The sequence below is a fragment of the Sapajus apella genome, unplaced genomic scaffold (genome assembly GCF_009761245.1).
Source record: "Sapajus apella isolate SASKATOON/1434 unplaced genomic scaffold, GSC_monkey_1.0 scaffold65, whole genome shotgun sequence".
NCBI lineage: Eukaryota > Metazoa > Chordata > Mammalia > Primates > Cebidae > Sapajus > Sapajus apella.
Genome location: NW_022437005.1, coordinates 3256228 through 3281376, shown reverse-complemented (window position 1 = coordinate 3281376; position 25149 = coordinate 3256228). Strand labels below are relative to the sequence as shown.

At 41.6% G+C, this 25149-nt stretch overlaps 1 protein-coding gene across 15 annotated transcripts in view; it reads left to right on the top strand.

Moving 5' to 3' along the window:
* The window catches only part of KIF16B (kinesin family member 16B), a 302210-nt gene that overhangs the window by 194721 nt on the left and 82340 nt on the right, over nucleotides 1–25149 (top strand). For 6 of the 15 annotated variants that reach the window (XR_004259830.1, XR_004259831.1, XM_032248035.1 and 3 more), the window contains 4 exons: nucleotides 1337–1489; nucleotides 4000–4093; nucleotides 5102–5152; nucleotides 19028–19150. Coding sequence is in view for 13 of the 15 variants with exons in the window: in XM_032248035.1 (XP_032103926.1) it covers nucleotides 1337–1489; nucleotides 4000–4093; nucleotides 5102–5152; nucleotides 19028–19150 (421 nt within the window). In the remaining 2 variants the exon portion in view is untranslated. Of the gene's footprint in view, nucleotides 1–1336; nucleotides 1490–3999; nucleotides 4094–5101; nucleotides 5153–6467; nucleotides 8890–19027; nucleotides 19151–25149 lie in introns of those variants that run through there. The other 9 variants (XM_032248026.1, XM_032248025.1, XM_032248028.1 and 6 more) reach the window with 5 other exon arrangements.

Sequence of the window (25149 nt, the reverse complement as noted above, 5' to 3'; positions counted from 1 at the left end):
TTCTTAACTGTAAACATTGCTAGTTGCCTACCTATATCCAGCTCATTTTTTTTTTTTTAGCCATTGATGATACCCTATTAATATTGCTCCCCAATTCTTTGCCCACCATGAGGCCTCTGATATTTTTTTTTTTTTTTTTTGCTTGTCTTCTGTTTTGAAAATACTGTGTATTCTGCAAGTTGATGCTCTAGAAATACTTGCTAAGAAAGGGCTGAATTAAACTGGGCACAGCCTTGTGTGGGTCCCATGAGTGCTTACCCTCATGACCCTATGATCTCATGCCTGAAAGTTCAGGACTTGGCTTTCACCTTCAAAATAGAGTGGTCAAATTGCTGCTGGTGACACCAGAGGGCTGGCAGCATCATGGTGTATTGGCATCTGAAGCCAGAATCTCTGATTTTTTAGAGCTGAAGGAATCAAGGGAGATTAGTTGGCCCTCTCACTTGATCCATGAAGAAATTGAGACCCATGTTTAAAGAACTTGCCCAAGTTCACACATGGAGTGGACTGCAGTCTCATCTTTCCTCGGTATATCAATAGGGTATCGTCAAATTCACTGCCAAGCCTGGCTGTCTGGCCTGATGGCCCTGAATTCAAGTCTGCCTGGGTTGGCGGGAAAATGACCTTAGACACATTTGACCTCAGTAGACATACCGTTTATCACTGGAGGTAAATTTTATGGTTTATTTTAGTGTGTCATATAACTCAACCTACCTTCCTAGGCCAGTCTCCCCTGCTTTCCCTTCCCACGCCCTCTGCCTTAACCCAAAGTGGATGCCTGGTTTTCATGGCCTTGCCCCATTGCTCGTATTGCTTCCTACACTTAGATAATCTTCTGCCATCGTCTCCAAATGCCAACATTCCCACTGGCCTCTGGAGAGTCAACTTAGAACTGCCTTGACTGTGATTCTCCTAGATTGGTGGTTTTTAAAACTCTTTAAAACATTGATCTTTTTAAAGTATTTACCAGAACCCCGATATGTAGTCCACAACCAACTACTGATGAAGCAGAAGTTAGGGGGACTCAGAATCCTACACATCTACCTCTAGGACTTGCTTAGAGCACAGTGGAGAGATCTTTGCTCTTGATGGTCAAACTTACTCTACCTTCTGGATGCTTGCGTTACTCGCCCTGGACCCTTCTTCGGGTCCATTGGTACTTTATGTCTTGTCTAAATGGTCTGTAGTACCTTTTCTATTAGAATGTAAAGCTCTTTGCACATAGAGGGACAGATCTTGATCTTCCATGTTGTCTAAAACAATGTCTCACACAGTAAGGAAGCTCAGGAAATACTATTAATGAATGAATTGAATTATCTGGCTTCCATATGTATAGGTTAGAATATGAAATCCAGCAGCTGAAGCAGAAGATTTACGAGGTTGATGGTGTTCAAAAAGGTCATCATGGGACCCCGGAAGGGAAGGTGGCTTCTTCCATCTTGCCGTTCAGTGCTGAAAAATCACAGCTGGTTCCCCTGATGGATGCCAGGTACTAGACGTGAAAGTGATTCCATGCTTTTCATTTGATGTGATTCAAGGACTCATTGTTTCTCTATTGACTACTTTGTATCTGGAGGGCTTTATTAAGGGCAACAAGTAATATATGTGCTTGAGATGCGCTCTGCCTTCATCTGCCACTGCCCTGCCAGTTGTGGGGTAAGGGATCATTTCAAGAAGGTCAAGGACTTTAGAACTGGCTAGCCAGATCCAAGGAATCTTGTGGCAGGTACGGTTGTCCCTTGGTATCTGCAGAGGGTTGGTTAGAGGACTGCCCTTTGATTCCAGAATCCACACATCCTCAAATCCTCCTGTCAGCCCCCTGGAACCTGCAGTTAGGAAAAGTTGGCCCTCCATATATGCCCTCCATATGTTTTAAGTCTGTATATACTTATGGATGTGGAACCACTAATAGGGAGGTCCAGCTGTATTTATTGGGAAAATCCACACATAAGTGGACCTGTGCTATTCAAACCTGTGTTGTTCAAGGGTCAAGTGTGGTTTATGTGAAAGGCTGGAATGAAAAGTTGCAGGGAAACCAGCTCATTCAGCACAAAGTGAGGCAAGGCCAGGTTGACAAAAACAGAGACCTAGAATTAACTTAATTGTACCAAGAAGGAAGATCTTGTACTGGCAGTTATTTTATATGTCATTGATTACAAATAGGTGAAGTTTTTTATAAAAACTACTAGTATATTCGGAATGATTGTGAGTATAATAAATATATATCTGATGTTACTTAAGTGATTTTCAACTTAGCTGGCACTATATATTGCTCTGTGGCTTAGAGCCCTTTGAAAAATCAGCTTAATTATTCTTTGCCTAAAAACAATGATTATCTTTCTTTACTCCATTTAACCATGGGAGCATTTGAAATTGGGCAGTCTTGAACCCTAGATATTAGGAGATGTATATTTGGATATCAAAATGTACTCAGAATGGCATGAGTTTCATATTCCACAGGGCTAGTTTCAAATTTAAGTGAATGTCAGGAGAGAGAAGCTGTAAATGGCCTTCACTTATGTTCAGTAGCACACGATTTTATAATATTGAAAGATAAACACTGTGATTTATTTGGGCTCTTTTATCTAAAATATTAATATCTTTACCTAGTGTTTTAGAAAATCATTTCTCTGTTGTCAGTAGTATAGAAATGATTACAGGATCATGCATGTGTGTATGCAGATTTGCTTATTTATTTAGTGAGAATGTGCTAACATATAAACATGGAAACCATTACATTTAAAATAATCCATCCTTCTGGGTGTGGTGGCTCCCGTCTGTAATCTCAGCCCTTTGGAAGGCTGAGGTGGGCAGATCACCTGAGGTCAGGAGTTCAAGACCAGCCTGGCTAACATGGTTAAATCCGTTCTCTACTAAGAATACAAAAATTAGCTGGGTATGGTGGTGGGCACCTGTAATCCCAGCTACTTGGGAGGCTGAGGCAGGAGACTTGCTTGAACCTGGGAGGTGGAGGTTGCAGTGAGCTGAAATCACATCACTCCATTCCAGGCTGGGTGACAGGAGCGAGACTCCATTTCAATAATAATAATATAATAATAATAATTCATCTAATCAGTATCTGTAGAATTGAAGGAGGGGAGTCTAGAACAGAATGACTTCCATTTGGGTAGTGTATGCCCCTAGAAAGATTTTCAGTGAAGTTAAAATTCTCTAGCCTCTCTAGTTCCTCCAGATGGAATAACCTAAAACATTGAGGCGGAAATGCCAGAGATTAGACTGAAATCCACTGAGGTGGTCGAGGCTGATAGTTTTGCCTCATACAACTTCACCTACAGTTTATGAGATACCAGATAATAAGTTGACATTGCTTCAAAAGTCAGCTGTTTTTGGCTTCCTCTGTGTCCTGGCCATGTCCTAGGCATTTTGGGAGGTAGAGACCTTAAGATGTGGTCTTGCTGGCCGGGTGCAGAGAACCCATTTGGAGAGACAAGACAGACTGGAAATGATGCAAGTGTGCAAGATGTTGTTCAATCTGAAGGAGAAAGATTCATAGACAGTATGTCCACCTCTTGTTTATTTTTTTCTTTTTTTGCTAATCCTCATACATGGCCTGGAGATGTAAGAAATAACTATCATCTGTATTATCCTTTTCTGTATGAGGAACACAAGGCTCTGTGAAGGAAGCATCCTGTCTTGGAGTCAGATCTGAGACTGCAGAGCCTTCTGAAGCCAGTGACTGATTTTCTCCCATCCTGCAGTGGGCATTCCACTAAGGACCTGAATGGGATCACTTATCTCCTTTCCATTCCCAATATTCTATAACTTGTCCAGTTCTACCTCATTTGGGCAAAACCCAGACTATGAACACATAGCACCAGATTTCTTGAACAAAATAAAAATGAAGTTCTCAAGTTGTTGTTATGTTTGGCGTTTAGAATGAGATTGCTTCCTGTTGTGAAAACAGTAGTAAAGAAAGGATCTCAGAATGTCCTGTGTGGTTAGAAGTGTCAGATCCACTCCATCTCCATTGCATTTCAGGATCAATGCTTACATTGAAGAAGAAGTGCAAAGACGTCTTCAGGATTTGCATCGTGGAATTAGTGAAGGCTGCAGTACATCTGCAGACATGAAGGTAAGCTGAAGGAGCCAAGTAACAAGTAACATGTTCATTCATCTTTCTTTCTTTTTTTTTTTTTTTGAGACTGAGTCTTGCTCTGTTGCCCAGGCTGGAGTGCAGTAGCACCATCTTGACTCACTGCTACCTCCAGCTCTCAGGTTCAAGGAATTCTCATGCCTCAGCCTCCCAAGTAGCTGGGACTGCAGGTGGATGCCACTACACCTGGCTAATTTTTGTATTTTTAGTAGAGACAGAATTTCACCATGTTGGTCAGGCTCGTCTCAAACTCCTGACCTCAAGTTATCTGCCTGCCTCAGCCTCCCAAAGTGCTGGGATTACAGGCATGAGCCAGCCCACCCAGCCCATTCATCTTTCAAGATGACCTTGAAGATAAGTTTTTGGTGATAGTGGTGTGATGTTTTCTTATTGTTTTCCAGTGAGAAAATTCAGATGTGGAATGTTCTAGGAAAAAAATATTAAATATTGCTTGGGCAGTGTGTAACAGTTTATAAATAGTATTAATTCGAGAGTAACTTTATTTTATAATTTTGTAATTCTGTGAAAAGTTTTAAGTGACTATAAAGTCTAAAATAGTTTTTAATTCTATATGCAACATTCTTTTTCCAATTTCCATGTTTATTTAATTTACTTTATAAATTATCCAAAGTAGAAATAGAATTTTGACTTTAAGAAGATACATATTTGTGACAAGTCTATTTTATTGAAATAAAGACAATGCATTTCTATCCTGCTAATTAAGAAATGCCCTAAGGAAATCTTGTTTTTAATATTGTTCTTAGAATTTTAAGATTAGGAGTAAATGGTTCAGTTCTCTGATGGCAGGTGTATCAATAGAGTCCATGTTTATCTTGAGGATATAAATTATATAGAAGGGGTGTCATTGTTGAATGGCAAGTATGTTTATTTAGAATTTCATTCCCATAAATACTTGTAATCAAATCAGTCCTCCGCTCCATGAACTTGCTATAATTTAATATAGAGGGCTTTTTATTTTCTTTTCAGGATAATGAGAGACTTCACAATGGCACCATTCAACGCAAGCTAAAATATGAGGTAGGTAATGATTTTTCAGACTGATAAGGTCGCCTTAAATTATGGCATGCTCATATGATTAAGTTTTCTTAATGTTTAGTTGCATAATTAGAATTTTAAAGTCCCAGCGAGATTAATGGCTAGTAGGGAAGGCAAGCTATTATATGGACTTAAAATTAAACGGAATCCTGCAGGTTGAAACTGCTTTGACTTTATTTGAATGGCCTGTAGCTGTGGTGGAGCTTTGCCTGGTTTTTCAGTCATAACAGTATATTTTCCCTTGGTCTGCATTGAAAAGGCAGAATTATATAATCAGAATCAGATATGGGGTTTGGAAATGAAACTGAGTACTCCTCAGTGTTTTTAAAACCCTGTCCATTTTATAGACTGCGAGTTGGCAGTCATACAAAGGAAATACTCTTGATTGATTAACTTGTTTCTCTGGTGGATTGTCAAACCAATGTTTATTTGGGCATGCAATTTGTAAGGTTTCACTCGTATTTGCCTCCACTGAGAGGCATGTCCTTCCCATATATTCCTAAATTAAAAAAAAATCAAACCCAAAAGAATAGTAGGTAATGGAAATTTTCCAGATGGTGTCCATACGTTACTGAACAGAGAGCAGGAAGTGAATGTCCACAGAGGCTGAGCTGACTTTGGCTGTGGCCACACCCTCCTGCCAGTCATCCAGTAATGATGTGATCCTCATCCCCCTCCTCTGCAGGGCAAGACACTAGCTTTCATTGCTTTGTGTACACAGTGCCTGGCACATAGCAGGCACACAGCAGGCCTTCCATGGTGATGACTTGTAGATAACAGTTATGATACTTAGGGATTCTCATGGAGCGAACCAAAAGGAGAGAGAAATGTGACCTGGGTTAGAATACTGGGGCATTTCTTTTGGCCTTGCCATCTGATTTTCATTAAGTTTGCCTTGATTTTTTTTGCATTTTGGACATGATTACAGACTTATTTTCATAATTAAATTTGACCTTCTAAACTTTGAATCAAAGGGCTTGGGATTTATTGCAGGGAAAATGAATAAATTTATATATTAGATCAAGAAATGGGTACTATGGATCAATCCCATGCAATGTATCTCTATCAAAATACTCAGTGATTTATAATATATATAATATGGAAAATTGATGTTCTATGTCTGAATCAGATCATTGATTCTTAAATCACATATCAATACAAATGGCTTAGGCTTTTGATTTAACCTCTGAATTAATCTATCCAATGAAACCAATGACTGCAAGAATCATCCTGTGCAACAGAATCACAGAAAGATATACCACATCCCCATTTCAACTTTTTTTGACACCTTGAACAGAAAAGGCAGTTTTGCCCGGCATGGTATCTTGACCCGCTTCTGCCCAGAGATGCCACTGACACTTCCAGCCTCATGAGAGAGGAGAGGAGGGAGGTGGATCAGAATGACCACTGGGATCATCCTGTACTGTGGAGCATCTCGGGCCCTAAAACAACTTCCTCAGCATCACAAGAGAGAGCCCACCAGCACAGGGATCAGTCCTCAGTACCCGAGGTATTGCCGGACAGTGAAACCCAATATTGTCATCCTGAGGACACTGGCCATTGTGAACCAAAATGTTTTACTGTACCTGAAATCTCTTTTTTTAATGAAAGTAACACCAATGATGCAGAAGGTTTTCAGAATAAGTCAGAAAATTTCAGTGACCTGATGACTCAGAAAGATGAACACAGCTTGAGGGTCAAGTCCAGTTGGACTTTGCTGCAACATACATCCCAGGAAGTGTCTATAAATAGTGGAGGCAAGCAGGCCAGACAAGGCAAGGTGCTCTGCTTGGTTCTGTCTGAAGACATTTCTCATGAGGAGAGAGCATCCTGCAATGCCCCACAGAGTGTACTGGCCTCTGAGTTTTACAGTGAGCAGCAAGGTAAGGAAGAGTTGGATGCTAAAAAAATGAGCTCATCAGAGTCACTGATAAATATCAGAACAGAAGGAAACAATGGACTGGGATATTTTTACCACAAGCTCTCAGACCTTTATAAAGATACCAGCAGCCACCTCCTTCAGGCTGGCACAAAGGTGATCGGCCAATCCAGGCTCATGGGAAGTCTGTGTGCCCCAAGGGGGCTCCCCTCCCAGGTAACAACATTTGTCAGAAGCCTGCCATTTCTGAAGCACTTGGCCCCACACATGCCCTTCAAGATTGATGTGCAGTCGACAGAATCTCATTCTCCGGAAGCTCAGCTTGGCAGCAGTGAGAGCAAAGCCATGGGGAGCCTGAGGCCAGCAGAGGGTGCGGCACCTTACCGGGCCTCTGTCTTTGCAGCTTCAGGTTTACCACGTTCTTTGTCAAGCTCAGTTTTTCGCCTTGAATATGAAGATGCTAGAAAGTGCTCTGCATTTAAGCAGAGCCTTGTGCAATTCCCCGACCAAATGCTGAAACTTCAAGAGTGCCCTTTAAAAGACCTTCTTAAGCATGTGACTTGTTCTCTGCCAGAACCTTTGGGCAACCCGAGTGCAGTCAGAGGCATTTACTGGCTCGCTGTTGCTAACTGCATAGCACCTGACCCCCAGCCAGCGTGTTTGCTCCTGCTTCAGTCAACTTTATATGCTGTGGTCCTGTCAGATAATGTCCTTGGCTCAATGAGCATTTTTCATGCTCTACCTCTCTCTGGTCTACAGGAGATTCAAATTGGCTTTGGTGGACAGAGCATTCGATTCTTGAGCTCTGCAGAGGGTCTTTTGCTCACTGTGTTCAGTTACAACAAACACCTCTCTCAACAGCTCTGTCGTGACCTCCTGTGTGTCCTGATGCCAGAACCTGATGCCGCTGCCTGCGCTGATCATCCCTTGCTCCAGCAAGATCTGGTTCAGCTTTCTCTTGATTGTAAAGCAGAAATCCCTGAATTAATTTTGCCAAATGGAGTTCAGGTGTCATCCAAATTCCAGACGACCTTGGTTGACATGATTTACTTTCTTCATGGAAATATGGAAGTCAACGTCCCCTCCTTGGCAGAAGTTCAGTTACTGCTCTATACAACAGCGAGAGTCATGGGTGACTCTGGCCATGACCAGTGCCTGTCGCTTGTCCTTCTGAACACCCACATTGCACTGCTGAGGGAGGACCGTGTTTTTTATCCACGTACTCGGTCTCTAAACATGTCTCCTCCAGGTACACAGTTTGATGTGATCAAGTGCCATGCTTTAAGTAAATTCAGATGTGTGGTTGTTCCAGAAAAGAAAAATATATCAACAGTAGAACTTGTCTTCTTACAAAAACTCAGACTTCCAGTAGATTCCAGAAACAGTCCATCTGAGCACTTTCAGGCAGCCCCAAATGTCCAGTCGTTCACCACCCCATTGGATCTTCAAGGCAGTCAGAATGTCACACCTGAGGTCTGGAAACTTACTCTCAGTTCTCAAGATGAGGCTCTTTGGCTAATCTCACATTTGACAAGAATCTACGGAGGAGAGTTTTGAAGATGCGTGCTGTGTATTTTTGAGATCATTAATAAAATAAGCATTGTGAAAACAATCAAGGCAATATGAATATCTCTGTGTAGCTAATTGAATTGGAACTGGGAAAACGCAGACCTCTAAAATTGAAAATGTAAATATTTTTAATGACAATAAAATAAAAATAGCTAATAGCAGAGCCCTGTTAAAATATCTTTATCACCACCTTGCTTCATTTTCTCAAAACTCAGCTTGTAAATTTGGGTCTGCCTCATTGTTTGTGAGGTGATTAAAGCATTTCTGATTGGCTTCATGTCGATTTATAGTGTTGTGGCTTGGAATCTGTCTGTGCCTGCTGGATTCCAGCAGGCTAATTTGTGCTGCCTGAAAAAGTGCCCAGTCTGGCAGTGACCTTCATTGACACCCTTGGTTTCAGCTGTGATTAGGATAGTTATGTAGCATATTAGTGATATGTCAAGCTTCCTGTGAGGACCCAGGGATTTAAAGTGTCCTCCCATCACTGTGGTATGCGGAATCGAGAAAGTGATGCCTGCCCTGTAGTGTCTTCCTCCTCAGTCAATTGCCTTTACCTTCCTCCTTTCGTACTTCTTGATGATTCCCTCCTCACCCTTGCGATTTCGGCCCCTCACTTGTTGGTGTAGTTTTGACTATTCCTCCTAACCCCCATCCCCTCCACCACCATATTCCAGTTCTCTCTCAGAACTTTCATCTCTCTGTCCTGTAAGTCTCTTTCATCTCAGAGTCTCACTTTTTCTCCTGGCTTCTTTCTGCTGTCTTGTCGAATAGATAGTCCCCTTAGAGGCATTCAGCACTTTTTCCTGGCTGCCTCCCTCTGCCATCTCACCCAGACACCACTCAAACCTTTGATCGAGGTCTCCTGCTGGCCCTGCTGGTCAGTTTACTGACCCCCCCTTCTCAGGCAAGCTCTCCCGCTGCATCTGCCCTGGGTGGGGTTTCTCTCTCCAGGAAGCTCCACCCAGTAGTCAGCAGCCTTCTCCTACCGAGGCTTCAGACTGTGGCTCTTCAGGGTCTCTTGCTTCTCTGATCAACTGTTTCTTCCCTGTCCCCCTCTGTTCAAAAATCCTATCAGGTTACACGTTTCCTATTTGCTTTTAATTTCATCTGACCCTAGTTGCTCCGCCACTGTTCTCCCCTCTCAGGTGTGTGTTCACCTAAATCCAGAGTTCTCAGACGGAAGGAGAAGTGCTTCTGTCTTGCTCCGCCCACTCTCCTTCCACTCTCAGCCAAACCATCCTTATCCCGCGGTAGCTCAGTGGATGTTGGACACAGTTGAGTGAGTCAGAGATTCTGTTAAGCTGTTCATTTTAACCCTGGCATGGAAGGGGAATTTTCTATTCTGGTCAAATCTTTGGATAAGTACAACATAAATGTTGTAGCACCTTCTTCATTTCTCTTCCTAATCAATGACAGAGATGGTGCTAAAGCTTAACACACACAGAAACTTACCGTCTTCCTTTGGCCAGGAAGTGCCCATCTTCCCTCTTTCCGCATCGGAGGAAATGACAAGCTACCTACACTGGCTCCACATTCCCACCTGTTTTCCTCTACCTAGCGTTGCGGACACGAACAGGAGAAGACAGGGAACGGGAGAATGTGTTACCACCCACAGACTGGTGGCTGCAGCCTTGCGTGCTTCTGACCAGTGGAGGCGTTTTGCTTTTTGAGGCAATTGGGTTCTCAAGTTTTTAGGTGGAGCATGGTTTTGTCACTTCCAAAGCATCCCCTACCCCCATACATAAATGCCTTATTCCTTACACCTGAAGGCTTTTAACTCTTTAATGAGGACATCATTAAAATTAGTCACTAATTTGTCATTATCTTGTTTGGTAGATCATCTTCTATCATGAAAAAATACTTCTAAAATGTACCATGATAATCTTTTAATATCCACAATATTTCTCTTAATTTTTTACCTTTTAAAACTAATATCTTTTGCTTTTCTTTTTTTTTAATTGTTCCACTCAGTATTTTCTCATATTTTCTTGATAAGGAAAACACAATTATACTGCAATAGTCTTGTCCAGGTTAAAGAAAGAAAGAAAGACAATTAATGATTATGAGGAACAGAGGAAATAGACTTTAAGATGCCAGCAAAGGGATGCCATGGTCAGGAGGAAGGGAGTGATAAATAAACAGTACAGGGTTTTAACAAAGAGTGTTAAATATTACAGAGATGTGCTTATTCGCACAGGTATAGAAGTGTAATAATTCCACCATGTTGTAAATCATAGTCTTAAGGATTTCTCAGAGATGGAACATGCAGCAGATATGAGCATTACATAAAAATCATATCACTCATTATAACTTCTGCAGTCTGCTTTATGATCTAAGAAGGCCACAATGAGAATCGTGTTCAGATCGTACCACATAATAGAAGCAGCCTGCAGCATTCAGATTCTGCATGTCACTTCTCTCACCTAAGCATACTTTGTACCTTGAGATAAAATATAGCTCCTGGGTGTGACAGTTTGATTTACTCTCTGTGAAATAAGCATTAAGGTTGTCGTGATGCCCATGGAAGCCGGTGGAGTATTGTTGGTGCCATTATCCACTCTGGCTTCAATCCTAGCAGCCCCCTCTGCCCGTTTATAAAGGAGTTCTAAGCCCGTGGCACCCCTAGAGTGGAGCAGCTATGAGAGTCTGAGTAGTCAACCTACTGTAACGACATCTCGGCTGTAATGATTTACTGAATCAGAAAAAAATAGACGCATACATTCTTGGTTATGTGGCATTCTGCATTGTTATAGGCATAAACATTTACATTGTGGGACTTCTTAATGCATTCTAGACAATAGCTCTTTGAATACTTTTGAAATAGTGATTTCATCTGAATTTGATTAAAATCCATTTTGCACACAGCTGCCTGTTTTACAGACTTGTGGTTGGCAGGATGAATTTATTTAGCCTTTGTTGAAAAACATTTCAAAACAGTGTGTCTCCCTGTTCTCATTACTTTAAAAATGTGCATGCATCCCTTTGGAAGAGAGTACTTAAGCCTTCCAGCAATAGTAATTACAGAAATTTTTGCTTACAGTCTCTTTCCCAGATGATTTAAAGCTTTGTATGATAAATAGAATAGAGCCACTTTCATTAATGCTTCTTTGATGATTGACCCGGCTTATTGGATAGACCAGTTGCTAATGAGGTCGTTTTGTTAATTTAGTTACACAATTTCCAGTATGTAGCTAAGAGAACTCTGCCTCATTCCTTAGAATATCTACTGTGACAGATGTTATATGAGTCTGCTATTGCCAAATAATGAACAGCCCCCCAAATTTCAGTGGCATATTTAAAAAAGATGTTATTTTATGCTACTGCTTTGCAAGTAGATTGAAGTGGCTATACTGTCAGCTGCAGGTCATCTGTAGCTCAACCAGGGTCGGTTTGCTCCACACATGTCATTTTGGGATCTATTCAGAAGGGGTAGTAGCCCTCGTGCTGATGTCAGAAGCGCAGAAGGGCAGTCTGGTACGTCTCATTGGCCAACACAAGTCACACAACCAAGCGCAAAATCAAGGGTCAAGGAAGTACCTTCCATCCATTGAGAGGCCATGGTGAGACTCTGGATATGCATCACTACTACAGGGAGAGAAGAATTGGGACCAGTAATTAATTTTCCATAGATGTGTTATGTCAAGGTCCCCAAAGCTCTATTAAAGATAAGACTCAGATAAAATTTGTAGGACTTCTCCCTAATGGAAACATTCAGGTACTGGGAAGAGTATGTGCTAGGACCTCTAAAGTTACCTAGTTCCATCTGAGTACCTCCATGGGTGGGCTGATTGCTTTCTACCTCTGAAGCAGTTGGTTCATTGGGAACTGCTCTTACTGTTACTCCATTCTTTTATAATCTCCCTTATTGTGATCTCCATCTGCAGAGTCTGTTGCAGAATAAAACAAGTATATTTTGCAATCTGCATTATACACAACACTTCAGAGAAGACACTTCTCATACATCTGCCTCCTCTGATTTTTCTCCTTTACCTCCAGCACCCTTCCGTCTCTCCACTGTTTCTTACACAATACATTTTCCAAACTACCACCATCAACTCTCTTGTTAAAGATGCACTGTTGTAGTATGTTCATACCTTCTTTATGAGGAACGGAATTCAATAAACCAGTTCATGAGAAGGAAAGAGATTCTAAGTCACTCCCCCTGCCTTTTAATATCTGGTTAAAATCTTTTGTTGCTGAAGGTGCAGTGGGTTATAAGGATAACAGCAATCCCAATTACTATTTATATTGTGGTTTACAATGTACAGGGTGTCTTGCTCATGTTTTGTTTCTTTTGATACTTATGGTGATCCTGCTGCAGTGCAGGAATTCACATTGAACTTCATTTCATATTTGGAAATTTTGAGTCAGAAAGGATTACTAGGTTGAGAATTGGGACTTAAATCTAGACTTTTCTACTCTAGAATATATGTATTTGTCCACAATGCCAAAGCCATTTTATAGTCACTGTTATTCTTGACATTGGTCAAATTTTTAATTGATGTTTTATTGGAATGACTAAGCTAGAAATATGTATTTACAAGTATTGCTAAGTTGATACTTTTCTTTCTTTTTTTTTTCTTTTTTTTGAGGCAGAGTCTCTCTCTGTCGCCCAGGCTGGAGTGGTGCAGTGGCACAATCTTGACTCACTGAAACCTCTGCCTCCTGGGTTCAGCTGCTCTTCTCCAGTAGCTGGGATTACAGGCACCTGCCACAATGCCCAGCTAATTTTTGTATTTTTAGTAGAGACAGGGTTTCACCATGTTGGCCACACTGGCCTCAAACACCTGACCTCACCTGATCCACCCGCCTCAGCCTCCCAAAGTGCTGGGATGACAGGCGTGCGCCACTGCGCCCGACCTGCTACGTTGATTCTTAACTGACTTGTAAATTTGTTTTCTTGGACTTCTAGATATTAATAATTATTTCTCTCTGTATGAGTCAAGGATTGCCTTACAAGTTTCTTTTTAATTCCTTTTATTTCCTTGCATGGATCTTATTTCTTCTCTTTGTACTTTGTATTTTTAGCTCCATAAAAGAAAGTTAAGACACAGTCATAGCATGAATATGGTGCACGTATGTTTGTATGTTTAGTTTTGCTTCCTTAGCTGGAAGTCAACTAAGCGTGTTCCACAGAAAACTGATAAAGTGAATTACTCCTTCCATGCCTGCCTTTTATGTTCTCCTGGGCCTTAGCATTCAGCATGGTTTGAACCAAAGCTAGGGCTTAGCCAAAAATCAGTGAGTGAGTATCAGTGGTACTTTTCATGTTAATCAATGATATTGTACAATTATAATGGAAGGGGGGCATCCGCTTTTCCCTGAAGGTCCTAAACTGTCTGTATTCATGCTTAATAATAAGAGCCACTTAGCAGCTGTTGCTGCATTATCAGCCAGGCATACTAGACCCCATGTTTAATCTTTTTAAAATCAGCCATTTATTGATACATTGTTCAGAGATGATGACCACTTGAGAGAATGACCTTTGGTGATCTAAAGAAAAATAGTAACATTTTTGTAGTTTCAAGTTGAAACATTCATCTAATATTTCAGTATTTCTAAACCTTGAAACAACGTTTGTCTGCTCAGATCTATGTAGAAGAAATAATTGATTCTGTTGAGAATCATGGATTGGAACTGTCAACTAAACCTTTTGGATTTACCCAAAGGCCACTAAACTTAAGGTATTCTACAAGTACCAATGTCCAACAGTTTGCCACTTTGTGGGTAACTTATCTTTCAGGATATATGTCAAAACTTGTATTTTTGTTTCCTGATGTGAGTCTTCCAAACTTACTTTAGAAATCAGATAAGGTTAGCACTGTTTCTCCACACCAGGCTGTTGTTAAGCTCCATCCTTCACAGGGATGGACAGGATGTACCTGTAGCATATATGGCCACAACTTGGCAAAATCCAATTCAGTTGTATTTTCCATGCCTTCATGATAGCATAGTGGTAATTATGACAAGATCCCCTCATAGCAAAGGCAGGCTTCGCCACTGGAAATGGATAGGTAACTGCCTGGTTATTTACTGTATCTGTCATTTGTGCTTGTTCATGCATGTTATCTTTGTTCCCTGTTTCTTACAACATGGCTCATGTTTGAGGCTATAACAAATCTTCATCATCCCTTTCCCCAAATCTCCATTTTCAAATTGTTGGGGCATGTAGGCACTTGAGACACAATAGCTCTAATTAGAACTATCAGTATGTATGTGTGGTTGAAAAAAGAAAGGATTAGAAATATGTGCTGCGATTGGAAAAGGGACAGGAGAATTCGTAATTTTGTTAAATCTAATAAAAAGCCAGGTTTACCTGTATTTCAGAAGCAAAGCTTGGATATGGGCTCCTGGAGATTAGATGACAGTCCTTAGGCCTGACCTTGTCATGATCAGTGTGTACTGAATTCGACCATCTGGTACATAATTAGAATGTTTAGGGACAACTATTGATGACTCCCTGAAGATTTGGACCATTTCATGTTCTGTGAGAGCCCACAGTGATCTGAGTGGATATTAGTGCTTCTTCCTGTTCATTTCCTCACTTTGTTCCTTTTGAAGGAAATAGCCTGAGTAGTGAAAGAAGACTCTGACCTCAATATTTACAGTGTACCTTATGTTCTGCCTATTTCTTTCAGCTAAGGACTGGACTACAGTGTTTCACCAAGAGTGGGAAAGTAGCATATTTGTTGACACAGAACATGATTTCATTCAAAGCTATCAGAAAAAAATTATTTTTTTGTATTTAACTCTTAAAGATGGTATTTCTTAGGTACAGATATGTAATTCAAGTTACCAATTATCTGCTTTTCTTGACTTTGTATTTCTAAATAGAACCACTCCATGGCACATTTAAAATTGCTTATACTGTCATATGCACTCATCCACGCCAGTTCTGCTTGCAGGGAAGTGTTCGAACACCTCCTGCTGCAATGTCATCAACTTCCCCTTCAGAGTCTAGGAATCTTTTTTGCCACATGTCAGGAAACTGTGATAGATTCCAAAATAAATGCCATCAAAATATAAAAGCTTCCATAAATAATGGAATATAATGTGATACAGCATACAATTACATGTTTAGTATAAAACTCAAGATATTCCAAATACAACCACTTTCAAATTAAAAATAAATTTAAGAGACATTTATGTTAGCTTTACTTCCTTTCCAGTATAAACATAGTTTAGGAGAATGTCAAGAATTTTTTACAGCTACATAAATATAGTAAGATCTACTCATTCTCAAACACCTCGTCCCTACTCAAATCAATTCCCAGTGAAATTGTCAAAGGCAGGGAATTTTTTTTTTTTTTTTTGGTAAAGCATCTATGAGCCTGAGCCTCAAGCAGCTTCCCTTTTTTGGGAATTGGTTTCACCCTGGTGCATTCTTAGAAACAGAGAGCTCTCCAATTATATTAGTCTGTTATTGCATTGCTATAAATATCCAAGACTGGGTAATTTATAAGAAAATAAGTTTAATTGGCTTGGGGTTCTCAGGCTGTGTAGAAAGTATAGCACTGGCGTCTGATTCTTGGGGGGCGTCAGGAAGATTACAATCATAGTGGAGGGTGATGGGAAGCAGGTGTCTCACATGGTGGGAGCAGGAGCAAGAGAAAGAGTGGGAGGGAGGTGCCACACACATTTAAATGACCAGATCTCATGAGCACTCATTGTGGCAAAGACAGCACCAAACCATAAGGGATCCACCCCGGTGACCCAAACACCTCCCATGGGCTCCACCTCCAACACTGGAAATATTACAGCTCCTCATGAGATTTGGTGGGGACAAATATCCAAACCATATCACCAGTCATAAAATAACCAGACCATCACTTACAGTCTTACCTCATTTTAAACACTGACTTATGAAAAGAGAAAGTTAAGATCACAAATCCACCTTCAGAATCTAATCCATCTAGTGTAGAAACACCAAATGTTTGTTCCAAACATGTGCAGTTGAGAAAAATTAAAGGTCTTAGAAATTACAAATACTTTATAATAAAGTTATATTGTAATCCTGAGGCTTGGCCCTCTGTGTGGCCCATAGGTGGTACCCAGTAAAATAGCAATGTTTGATTATATGTCTTAGGGGTACCTAAAAGAAAAGGCATTTAGAAAGTCAAAGGTAAGCCTCCATTGCTTAGCAGACAGAACATGCATAGGCAATTTTGACCACAGTTCTTCCTCAGTAAAATTCCTGACATTTGGATGACAAGGTACATATTCATAGTTGTTCTCACTCCCTTCCTCCAGCACAGCTTTCTAATCCTGCTGTAATTACCAGTTCACTTGTCAGAGTCTGCCTCTTGTTGACTGAAGGAAAAAAGGTTAATTGCCCTCCCTCACCTCTGAGGACAGGGCCCATAGCTACTCAGAGATAGCACTTCGTCAAATTAGCTGTGGTGTTGGCCTTTTGGTCTAACCGGTAAGGTGGGTCCAGTTTCCTCCTCAGGTACAGCCAGTGGATCTTCCCTTCTCAACTGGTATTATCCATTGCTAATTGTTTAATGTCCCTGCTATGGCATTCCCCTCTGATGAGGTTGCCCGTAGCTGCAGTGTGCCTTCCAATCCCCAACTCCCAACACTCACTCACACACACACACACACACACGGCACAGCAGCAACAACAACAGATTGATTCCATGAGAGATCATGTCAGATCTGGAAAAGAGATGATGTTCCTACTTGAAACATGTCCTATTGAGCATGACATAGAAGGGATCAGGGCTTAGGCAGCAAAGCAAGAACTTGGTGGCTAAGTTGTAGCACGTGTAGGTCAAAGACATTTCTTAACATTGCATGTCTTATAAGTAAAACCACTAGTTTATTTCTTTGCCTTTCACCTTTAAATGGATAAACATACAACATGTTTCATGGGATGTCTACATTTAAAGTAATTTGGAAATGGACTGTTAATGAATTGAAAAGCCTTTAGCAAGGCACATAGTGAGGAATCCCCTTTTTAAGAATTTCTTGATGTTTTTGACATCAGGGACAGCTAAACCAGTGTACCATTATGATAAACAATTAATTCTTCTTGCTTTGGGTGACCAGCCATGCAGTGAAAAATTCAGATGCTCTAACAGGCTTTGGAAAGTTCACATCATGCCAAAATGCACAACAGCTACATTGAAAGCAGCAATCTGAAACAAATTATATGTCCTCGTGTCCTCCGGAAGTCCCAGCTTTCATGCACACAGCTAACTAAGTTGGGACACCTGGCTGAGAACCCTCTCTGCCTGGGAGAAAGGGAGCTTATTGCCCCTGTTTTCTTTATAGTCACGTAAGTGGGTTCCGTTGCATAATCATGGCATCCTTAGCATCTTAAAATCTGTGTATGTGTGAAGTGTTCATTAGCTCAATGTATCTCAGATGGATGTAATTATTGTAAAATTTCATGATTGCATTCGAGAGTAGTGGTGATGAAAGTGAGCCCTAGATTGGCCTGAATTTAAATCTTGGCTCTACTCGGTGCTTACATCAAGTGAGCTTAGCCCACGGTCTTGGGCCTCTCATCTGATAAATAGGGTTAATAATAGTTAATACCTCATGGGGGGGTTGTGAGGATTGAATGAGTCAGTTCATATAAACTGGTTAATGTAGTTCTTGGCATATAATGAGTATCCAATAAATGCTAACTATAATTATGATTCTAATTATTTTATTACAGCTATTACTTCAAAACATGTTTTCTAAAGCCCCAACTTAGTGCAAACAATAAGGATTGTTCAGAGGTTTCCTCTGATTTACTTAAGAGAACTCATTTGGAAGATTTATTCTTTTCATAATGCCTCTTCCTCTGACCTCACTGGTCCCCCACTTCCCAGGCCGTAAATATTTGTCAGAGCCAAGTTGATTAATCAAATGGGGCCTAAAGAAAATACTTGGGATTTGTTTTAATTGTAGTTTAAAGAGCTTTCCACACTACGCGGGCTTTTAAAAATGCCTAAAAGTTAAAAATGAAATAAATTTGAATAAAATCTCCAGCTTTTGCAGCATTATAAGTATAGCTGTCTGATAGTGTGTGAAGAAAAAAGTTTGTCAGATGGTCAAGACTTTTCAGAAGACAATCTGGTTTATACTGATTCTTTTTTTTAAGTCAGGATAATGTAATCTGTCCCTGTTTTTACTTGTTCTTATAAATTGGAGGGAACTTCAAAGCGAAACAACACTTCGTAGTGCTTTGCCCTAACTCTTCGGAATGGTGTACCTAAAGTAATGGTCTTTTTGTTATGAGAGAGGCTTAGCTTTTCTCTTTCAAAGGAAACCATTAGTTTTCTAAATAAGCCCTACTGGTTTGATGCTCTTTTCTCTACTTGAAACACGTTTTCTGCCTCCTACCCAAGCTGGGTATTTGCAGTGGAGTGATTCTGGTTTCTCTTTGTTCCCCCTGTCTGATGTGCCTTTGATAGCGGATGGTTTCTCGCTCTTTGGGCGCAAATCCAGAGGACCTGAAGGACCCAATTAAAATTAGCATCCCACGCTACGTCCTCTGCGGGCAAGGAAAGGACGCACACTTTGAGTTTGAGGTCAAGGTGAGTGTCTTCTTTACTATTCTGGAGAATGGAGGTTGGAGACTATGCAGTGCTTTCTCTGTCTTTATTTTCAAAAGGGGATGAAGCTGCATGTGAATATCTTGTGAAATACTGGGTCATGCCCTTCTTTAAACCAGTCTGTAAAACTCTTGACAGTAACACATGGAAGGAAGTTACCTCATAGAAGGTGTTGGTAAGTCAGACAGAAATGGAACTCCTATCACCCATGCCCTACAGGTAGGATGAACAACCATCCAGGTGCCCAGAACTTTCCTAACATCTGCCCTTAAAGTTTCATACTTTGGGAAACCCACAGTCCTGAGCAAACCAGGACAGTTGGTCACCCTCCCCATGGGCTTACTCTTAATTTTTCTTACCTAAAAAAATGAGATTAATAACGTTTATGTCACAGGGATATCAGTGCATATAAAGCTGCATCCTGTGGCTGGTGTAAATCGTAGCTATTGCTGCTATTACTACTGCTGTTTTCATTGTTTCTATTATTAATTAGGAAGCTTTCCTCATTTGTTTCAGGTGTTATTTGATTTGTACAACTTTTCAGAAAGAGATGTGCCTGTTTTCTGACATTATGGTTTTCGAAATAATGACTTCATCTATTTGCTAATTTGCTTTCATTGACTCATAACACTTTATTAAATGTTGCTGGCTGCCATCCTCTCCTGAGGGAGGTAATGATAAATCACACTTCTTTGTTTTCAAGGATCAGTAAGGGTGTTGACGTAATGAAGTCCACTAGGATCACCAGTGTATGCATGCGTAAGGGTGTTCTTGGAGGTTGTAGGTGGTTTTGTTCAGATAAACACCAGATCATGAATCTGGATGCTGAGTTCTGCAGACTCTGACCCCGCTGCAGTTTGCAGAGTGGCCCTAAGTCATCTGAGCCTCAGTTTCCCCATTGGTACAATGAGGAAATTGGACACTACCAGTGGGCTCCACATTTTGTCTTATCTGAGAAACTCCTTTGTTCAAAGAATGTCTGATGTGGAAGGACACTGTAAAAGGCAGGGAAGCCAGCAGCTGCTGGGCAGGCAGGGAGTGGGGAGCGAAGAAGAAGCCTGAAGCCAGCCCTCCCCACGCCTGTCCTACCCATGATGCGTCTCAGGGCAGCCCTGGGCTCTGGAGAATCCCTCTCTTCAGATGTCACTTCCTTTCTAGCTTCCTGAGGAATAATGTAAATAAGTTCTTTTCTAGCTAATCAGATTTTTAGGATTTTATTTCTATCTACTAAGTTTTCCTTTAGAAAAGAAAAAACAAACAGGGCATCAGTTGATATATTTGAGGTTTCTATTGAGAAAGCATAAAGCCTGTGTGTTGTTGCTGTTACTCTTTACTGATCAGATTATGTGGGTTCTTATTTAAATGTTACGCTGTGTCCTTGATCCACTACTTCCCACCGCCCCTGACCTAATATCTAATTCCTGGTCAATTTATTTTCATTTGTTCTCAACCATTCTAAATTGTGTGTGCCTGTGTGTGTCTGTGTATGTCTGTGTGTGTGTGTGTGTGTGTGTGTGTGTGTGATTCCATTTATACATATATGTGATTATACTTAAATAAAAAATAATTTCCGAAGTTGTGTTTGTACTATGTCCACGTTTTTAAATTAGAAAGTGAAGACTGGCTTCCATTAGCTCAGAATTAGAATTCCCCAGCACATAGAACTCACAGCAGTGAAGGACATGCAATGATTTTAGTTGGTACATGGATTTATTTTACTTTAACAGATAAATGTGTTAATAAAATATAACTGTTAAATCAATTTTATGTATAGAACTCAGATAAAGAGGATAATTTTTTTAAAACTGCATTGATTTAAATAAAAATGACAAGCAAATAATAGTCAGATGTGCAGCTTTGGCCAAAATTGTGAAGATGCTGCCATCCATGCAAGTTAAAGAAACCAAATACAGAAAATTATATGAGGCCTTATGGAATCTAGGCAATCACTTCAAGATGCATAAAATCCAAATCCACAGAGCTCTTGCTTTGCATTTATCAAAGCAAGTTCGGAAGCGTATCATTGTTCTGCTTCCTTTCTCTGCTCGTCCTAGGTGCTGTGATTGTGAGCACCAGGAATGTGTGAGCACCAACCGGGGAATGTCTAGTTCTCTGTGTAGGCAGGGCCTCCAGATGCCTTTACAGGTAGGTGTGTGGAAGCCCTCCACCTCATATGGATACCCTGCCGTGGGGTAGGATGAGAAACAGACATGATAATATACCAGGCCTTCCCCGAACAAAACAACAGAAACAGCCCTACTCCAGGCAAAGAGGTGGCTGTTAAATAGCACACCCCTGCAACCCTCATATCCTGACCGTCTCCAGGCAACCTCAACAAGTCACACAGCCTTGCTGTGCCCCATCTGTAAAATGGGAATCATAAAACCCACCCCACTGGGTTGGTATGAGGAATTGGTGAGCTTGTATATGTAAAGTGCTTGAAACAGTTCCTGCCACATACTAAGTGTTGGATAAGTGTTCGTAATTAAAAAGCAATCAAAATAAAAAGGGAATGAGTGAGATTTTACAGTGAGGTCCCCTTAATGACTTTTGATGTACATTTACATTTTTATGAGAGTTTTAGATCTTGTTGGGAATTTTTTTTTCTTTTTGGTTGTTTGCTCGCCCTCAGCATTTGGAATTTAAAATTTAGATTGCTGACCTTTTCTGTCAGTCATTTGAACATTTCATGCGTAGAGCATGTTTCCAGACAAACAGTCATGCTTGTGATAATGTATAGTAATATTTTAGCTACTCCTAAATTCTTCACTTGGTGAACCAATGGCTTTTTAAGAAGGCTAAGGTAAAAATTATTATTTTTAAAAGAGACTATTCTCTTTAGTTCCAAGCTTTTTTGAAGGAAGTTTTAACATTAATATACATACATAGATATATTATTGCACTTTATAATTTAGAAAAATCTTTGCTGCTTCTCTTTTAAAAAATCAGTTTTTGTCAGCACTTCGGGAGGACAAGACAGGTGGATCACCTGAGGTCAGGAGTTCGAGACCAGCCTGGCCAACATGGTGAAACCCCATCTCTACTAAAAATACAAAAAATTAGCCAGGCATGGTGGCAGGCGCCTATAATCCCAGCTACTCCAGAGACTAAGGCAGGAGAATCGCTCGAACCCAGGAAGCAGAGGTTGCAGTCAGTCAAGATCGTGCCATTGTACTCCAGCCTGGAAGATAAGAGCAAAACTCCATCTCAAAAAAAAAAAAAAAAAAAAAAAAATCAGCTTTGGTTTCTCATAATCTCCCATGATGATCCTGAGTACATGCAGTGAGATGCTGTGCCCTCTGTGACCAGCAGGGCAGGGGCTGACACCCGCTGGTGTAAGGCCCCTGATCGCTGTATAGCTTGCTAGTGTTACTGCCAGCTTATTTAGGATCCCAACTGATTTGTGTGGCCACACCAGGGCCCACATGGTGTGAGGCCTGAGGGGCCCTGGGACGGAGACAGCTGGCCAGGGGCGTGGCTGCCTGGGCTCTTCTTCTTCATCTTCCCTTTGCCCTCCACATTTGCTCTGCTTCCTGCCATTTCTGCCCACCTTTTTTAGGTAGGACTCATCAGTCATTGAAATCATCCCTTCTTCCTGGCCATTGTCATTCTAATCCCCAGTTTGGGAGCTCCAGTTTGGCCTGCCCATTGCCACAGGAAGTAGTCATTCCCTGTTGAGGAAATGTTCTAGGGAGGACACAGGGCTTGTGATTTCGAGGCGGGGCAGGAAGTCAGTGGGGCTTCCCAGATGCTCATCTTCTGACCCCTGCTGGGTCCTGAGGTTTCTATCACTGGTCTTTAAAATGAGAATAATAGAGGTTTTCATTAAACTAAAACATATTTAATTCAAAAGGTCTGTCTTCTATACCTGCCTTATTTGGGGGAATTAAAAACAACTCTTTTAAGAAAAAGCTGTGAGGGTATATAAGTAGACAGGTTTTCATTGTTTGCTCTCATTTAGTTTTTTTAAATCAACTCCGTTGAGGCATAATTTACATACAATGAAAGCACACATTTTAAGTGTAGTTGGATGAGTGTTGACGTATGTATACACCCAGTAACTAGCCCTCTGGTCAGGATTTGGAACTTTGCAGGCACTCCAGAAGTTCCTGGTGCCCCTTTGCAGTCAGTGCCCATGTTCCAGCACCAAGGCAAGCACTGATGTGCCCTCTGCACCTACTGATGAGTCGTGTCTGTTCTGGCACCACCATGGAGATGGGATCAGACGGCATTTATCTTCTGTGTCTGGCTGCATTCACTTAATGTGGCGTTTTGGAGATTTGCCCGTGCAGTTGAGTGTAACAGCCATTTGTTTCTTTTTATTAATAGCATCCATTGTGTGGATTTATCACGATGTGTATTCATTTCTCTTCTGTTGGTGTTTTAATGTTCTTACCTGATGTTACAGAAGGTTATCATCTTCATATCGCCCCTCACCCCACTTTGTTTTACCCCTCCGAGGAACCCCCGGGTCAGAGTACCAGTTCCTGTTACCCTTGAAGCTGTACCTTCCAGCAGGTCCTAGTAGTACATCCGTCTGGGACTGTCCACAGATGCATGTCCTGCTGACTGGTGGCAGAGACAGAGATGGGGTGGGGAAACCGAAGCAGTGCCAGTCTGGCTTCTCTCTGAGAACAGCACATTCTGGGCTGAAAATTGCTGTGTGTCACCTGCTGGTCAGCAGAATGAAGCTGTAAAATTCGTGCCTGTGCTCAGCTGCACCTGCCGCAAGTAATGCCACTAACTGGACGACAGCAGTCATCTTACAACCCCGCTTCACATGCCTCTCAGTCACTGACACGTGGCATCCGTTACGTTGCACTGTGCTTGCCATTTTCAGTTCGTTAGGACCAGAGTGGGTAAAATTTTATTTCAAAATCACATTTCCGCATAGCACAAAACACAGGCCTGAGAAATTGATGGTTAAGACGAGCAGAGACTGTGACACTCATGTCATAGAAATAAGCTGGGGTTTCCAGCATTGTCTGAAATCCCTTGCCTTTTAACTTACATATCAACACGGTAACATAAAGAAATAAGCCAACATTGGTATGCTTATTTTTTAACATTTTGTTTCCCAAGAATTTCTATTCTTGTAAAATCTGGAAGTAATCTGCAGGACAGCTTGTTGTCTCATCTTTTTTCCCAGTGGTCATCTGCAGTAGTGCCCGCTGTCCTGTTCTCCATCCTATCACCAGGGTGACTCCCTTCCACAGCCAAGCTCACAGCTCAGAGTCATGTTGCTTTCAGTCATTGTTGTTTGCAGGTCTTCCCGTGTGGATGCAAGTTCCCAGGGCCCTTGTCAGTTTGTTTGACACAGACCTCCCCAGTGCCCACCCCGTGCCTGACTGGTACCAGTCACCCAGCAGATCACCCAGAAGCATGATGCATGCTAGCCTGGCCACAGGTGCTCTCGTTAGGCACAGCATACCTGGAGCTTTGGGGATGACTGAGTGACCGTGTGTCCTTTGTAAACCTCCCCCCACCCCCACCCAGCTCCTCATGCTCCATCCACATTGGTAGAGTCATTCACTGATGAGCCATTCTGCCTCTTGCTCATGCTCGTGATGTGGCTGGTGGCTCTTAGTCATGCAGAGGAGTGGGGGCCAGTCGAGCTTCTTGACTGTCTGAGTCCAAGCATGCCAAAGCCTCCCATCTCCCTTCCTCCCCACCTTCCCTCCCGCTTTCTCAGCACCATCCTCCAGCACTCCACACACCCACGACCCGGCTCTGGGCTGAGTTCAGCACCCGCAGGGTACATCTGTTTTGTCTTGGCCTTCTCTAACAGAGAGGTAGCCCTCTGTGTTTCCTGCGCATCCTCTGGACATTGTCTTGGCTGCCTGGGGACTCTCCAGCCCCTTGCTCAGAGAAGCACGTGTCCCATTGTCTCCCCTAAGGAGCCTTCTGCATTCCAGCTACACTCCCAGGTGCCTGCCTTTTCTCACATGGCTACAGGGCATCAGCCCTATTGACCAGTATCA